The following is a 5005-nucleotide window of genomic DNA, read 5'->3' as shown; positions in this document are numbered from 1 at the left end:
AAACTGCTCGGTTCTATAGAAGTAGAACTTAATTCCACTGAAACTCAACTAGGGCCAGCTCTAGGTTTTTTTGCCACCCCAGGCAAAAAAAGAAAAAAAAACCCTCCCAGAATGTCGATCCTAGAACTGTGCTTCGTTTGCTGGTCCATAGAGCCGGTCCTGAACTCAACTTCACTATCCCTCAAAAATGTCAAAGTTTTACAAGGTTCAGTGAGTTTAACCCTGCCAATCTATAGATCACTGAACAAATGGATGCTCACCTCTCTTTTCTACTAACCTTTAGAATTAGTATTATATTCATATCAAAGGTAAAGGTTCAGAGATTTCAACCTTTCATACTTCTGTTATTGTTCTTTCCTTGAAGTAATCATTTCTGGGTGAGACTAAACTTTTTGTATTGGTTTTGTCTCTGCCTATGTCCCACCGGGAGTCCAATTTCTCCAACTCCTATATAAGCCTATGTAAGAAAAAGACCAAAAAATCAGGACTGTCCCTATAAAATCGGGACATCTGGTCACCCTAGGTGCTGGGAAGTGCTGGGCAGCAGGGACCTTTTTGTCTCGCAAGAGAAAATGACTTCAGGAAGTTTCATTACTCAAACACTCAGTTCCCTATCGGTGTAACAAATATGGACAGTGCTTTTCTATGCCCTCAGGGTGTAGTGAAGGGCTCAGAAACTACAGTGATGCAGACAACAGGAGAGGGATAGCTCAGTGGTTTGAGCATTGGCCTGCTAAACCCAGGGTTGTGAGTTCAATCCTTGAGGGGGCCATTTAGGGAAGTGGAGTAAAAATCTGTCCGGGGATTGGCCCTGCTTTGAGCAGGGGGTTGGACTAGATGACCTCCTGAGGTCCCTTCCAACCCTAGTATTCTATGATTCAACATTAGAGCCTGACAGAGACTTGGTACCCGAGTCCTGAAGGAAGCTCGCTCTGCTTCTATCAATGAAGCATTTGTTCTATGATTTGCATTGATCTCAATTGTCCGACAGCTTAGCACTTTGAAGAACGACTTAATTATTCTAATTATTTCCATGAAAAACAGAATGCACTGACCGTTTATTTACAGAGCATACAGATGGAGAAAGGATCATTACACATAATTTGTCTAGCAGATTGACTCCCGCCCATTCATTGTCTTTTGGTTGCTTTGATTGTGTCTATACAGAAGCATGTCATAGATTGGGGAATAACTTTGCTGTTCCCTGACTAAAGGCTTCTCTCAGGGCGAGTTTGACAGTCTGGTTTCTGAGGCTGTAGATAAAGGGGTTGAGGAAAGGGTACAGTACGGTGTTCAGCAGAGCCACCCCTTTGGTAAGATGCAAAGAGGAATTGCCTGAATGAATGGTGTACAAAATAATGCAGCTTCCATAGGCAATTGCCAAAGCTGTGAGATGGGAGGCACAGGTTGCAAAAGCTTTCTGTCTGCCTGTGGCTGTTGGCATTCGCAGAATAGAGAAGAAGATGGTTCCATAAGACAACATGGTTAAACATAATGAACTCAGGACTACAGTTGAGATCAAAATGGAGTCCACCTTTCTAACCCCACTGGTGTCAGTGCAGGAGAGTTGGAAAAGGGGTTTGTTGTCACAAAAGAAATGGTTGATCACATTCGGCCCACAGAATCTCAGCTTCGAAATCAGGACCATCCGTAAACTCATAACCGTAAAACTTCCCACCCATGAAACAAGGACTAGCTGAATGCAGAGTCTCTGATTCATGATGGTGGCGTATTGCAAAGGGCGGCAGATGGCAACATAGCGATCAAAGGACATGACCACTAAAAGGCTGAACTCCGTAGCCCCAAGAGTGAAATAGAAGAAGGTCTGGGCCATGCAGCCATTCAATGAAATGGTTTTGCTGACTGAGAGAAAGTTTAGCATCAGTTTAGGGCTCATGACCGAGGTGAACCAGATTTCCAAGAAAGACAAGTTGGCGATGAAAAAGTACATGGGAGAGTGGAGTCGGCGATCCACCCACACTATGAAAATGATGACCACGTTCCCTGTTACTGTGAACAGGTAGGTGAGGAGAAGAACAAGGAAGAGGAAAATTTGCAGTTTCTCACCAAGGCTGGAAAATCCCAGTAGGATGAATTCAGACACAACCGTTTCATTTCTTTCCTTCATGTCCAACGTCAGCCTTGTCTGTAGAAAAAGTAACAGTGAAATAATAGCATGCCATTTTCACAGATTCTTGGATATTAAAACTAGATGGAAGCTTGTAATCTTCTGACTCTGTCCATAGAATATGACACAGGATTTTACCTAATAACTCTTCTGTTAATCTCCTATCTTGTTGACACAAGGTGCTCCTCCCTGGGAACACACTGTTTTTCAATACCAGCATCCCAAATTTGGTACTACAGCCCTTTTACACCTCTGCTGTTCCTCTCCTGGCACTTTCAGGTAAATAAAGGATGTGGTTTTTTTCATAATTCTATTTCAAGTGCCCTGCAGGTCATTTTAAATCCCACTGACAAACTGTGTCGCTGAGTTCTGTGTTTGAATAACTGGTAATCTTGTATTTAGCCTGACCAAACAGAAATATAGACATAGAATTCGGTCACCTTCTATTTTCACGCCACTAATAAAGCCAGATTTTATCAGCGTCTGGCAGCGATTCCCTTCCTGATCAGGGTCCAGCTCCCTGAATAATCTCTTTGATCCAGTTCCCTCTATCCTCTGGAGACAACCGATGACCCTTTAAATAAATTAAAAAAAAATCCAAATCAGCCATCCAGGAGCCCAAGCCTCTGAGTCTGAGCATGCAGCCGTATAGATTTTTTTGAAGATTGTTTTTTACAACATACTCATCATAGTGGTCTCTTCTGGCCCTGGAATCTATGGTCATCTAGTCTGACCTCCTGTATAACTTCAGCCATTTAACTTCCCCAAAATAATGCCTTTTGAATGAGAGCCCATCTATTAGAAAAACACCTAATCTTGATTTAAATATTAACAGCGCTGGAATATCCACCAACACACTTCTTCAGATGGTTAATTCCCCTCACTAGACAAAAATGCGCACCTCAATTCCACTCTGAATTTCTCTAGCTTTGACTTCCAGTCATCTATCCTTGTTATACCTTTTTCTGCTACACTGAAATATTTGTTCTCCATGTAGATACTTACAGACTAGGATCAAGTTACCCTTTAAGTTTCTCTCTGTTCAGCTGAGAATTTTGTGCTCCTTAAGTGTAACACTCTAAGGAATGACAGAGTCCTGTGGCACCTTATAGAAGGAATGCTTTCCAAATCTTCAGTCATTCTTGTGGTTCATCTCTGAATCGTTTCTACAATAATCTAAATAGACTCAACTTCACTGCTATCTTCTATTGCTCCACCATTACAGCTACCTTTCAAAAACTTTCCTTGTACCCCTTTTCTACAGCAGTGACATAACTAATGCAGTAGCTAAAAACCCATTTGAATAAGCCCTATAGACTCAAAGCGTTGAATCTATTTAGCTTAAGAAAGAGACGTGTAAGGGGTGACTTGGTTAGAGTCTAAAGTACGAAGTTGGGAAGCAAGTGGGCTCTTCCCTCTGGCAGAGAAACGCATAACATGATCCATTGGATGGAAGTTGAAACAAGACACATTCACTCTGGAAATAAGGTGGACATTTTTAAGAGGGAGGTTAATTAAAAATTGGAACAACTTGCCAAGGGTTATGGTGAAGTCTCCATCGCTGACGATTTTTAAATTGTTTTATAAAGATTGAATATTTTTATCTCAAAGATCTGCTCTAGGGAATTTTACCAGGAATTTCTATGGCCCGTGTTATAAAGGAGACCAGCCTAGATGATCACAATGTTCTAGCCTTTTAATCTATGAATTATGAACCATGGGACAAGCATAGGAATAGCCATACCATTGTTTCATATCTTTACCTTTCCAGACTGGCTGAGCAATGGATGCTGTCGTTTAGAAAAGCAAAAGAAAACTCCTCTCTCTTTCTCTGAAAATCTCTGTCTTTCTCTGTTGCTCTCTCAGAATTTCTCCTTCTCTGTGCATCTGGAGAAAGTCTTTGCCTTCGTCCACTCTATAAATAACATTTTGAAAGTGTGATGTTTTCATCTGAGGCCTTGCAACACCAGTGGGAAATTGCCAGAGGCAAGAAATCTCCTAGGACAACCTGAGATGCATGATCAAATTGAACACAAAAATGATCAACTTTAACTCTAAGGTTTTTAAGAAGACTAAGGCAGTTAGATGCAGAGTTCCCATGATCTTTCAATGGGATTTAGGTGCTCACATTCCATAGGGATCTTTGAAAATTCTACCATAAACTTTTAAGGCATAATTGGGTGATTAATTCCGCTTTTTTGAATTTCCCAACTTTTCATTTTTTTCATGATTATTTCCATCAAAGTTTGGAATCATGCTGTGAAAGGAAACTGAAAAATATTATTCTTAAAGATTCATGAAGTTCTTTGCCCTTTTTGAAAACCTTTCTATTGATCATATTCTGAAACAGGGATCGGCAGCCTTTGGCACGTGGCCCGCCAGGGTAAGCCCCCTGTCGGGCCGGGCCGGTTTGTTTACCTGCCGCATCTGCAGGTTCAGCTGATCACGGCTCCCACTGGCCGCGGTTTGCCGCTCCAGGCCAATGCAGGCTGCCGGAAGCGGCGTGGGATGAGGGATGTGCTGGGATTATATTCACTGACTTGTATAATGGAGTAGAAAGTGTGTCTATAAAATTTGCAGATGACACCAAGCTTTGATGTTTTGCAAGTACTTTGGGGGACAGGATTAGAATTCAAAACAACCTTGACAAATGAGAAAATTGTTCTGAATTCAACAAGATGAAATTCAGTGAAGACTAGTGCATAGTACTTCATTTAGGAAGGAAAAATCAAATGCACAACTACAAAATGAGGAGTGACTAGCTAGGGGGTAGAAGTGCTGAAAAGTATCTGGGGCTAATAGTAAATCACAAACTGAACATGAGTCAATAATGTGATGCAGTTGCTAAACCGGATATCATCACTCTTGGGCGTAATA

The 5005-nt window shown here is 41.5% G+C and overlaps 1 protein-coding gene across 1 annotated transcript; it reads right to left on the bottom strand.

Moving 5' to 3' along the window:
• Nucleotides 1-1174: 1174 nt before the first annotated feature.
• Nucleotides 1175-2128, bottom strand: LOC112122880 (olfactory receptor 49-like). Its single transcript, XM_024221583.2, has one exon. It carries the CDS (start codon nucleotides 2126-2128, stop codon nucleotides 1175-1177), a length of 954 nt encoding a protein of 317 aa, XP_024077351.2.
• Between the last annotated feature and the right edge of the window lie 2877 nt (nucleotides 2129-5005).

The sequence above is a fragment of the Terrapene carolina genome, unplaced genomic scaffold (assembly GCF_002925995.2).
Source record: "Terrapene carolina triunguis isolate 2854851 unplaced genomic scaffold, T_m_triunguis-2.0 Scaffold501, whole genome shotgun sequence".
NCBI lineage: Eukaryota > Metazoa > Chordata > Testudines > Emydidae > Terrapene > Terrapene triunguis.
The sequence above is the reverse complement of the archived record's forward strand: the minus strand, read 5'-3'. Positions and strand labels throughout refer to the sequence as shown.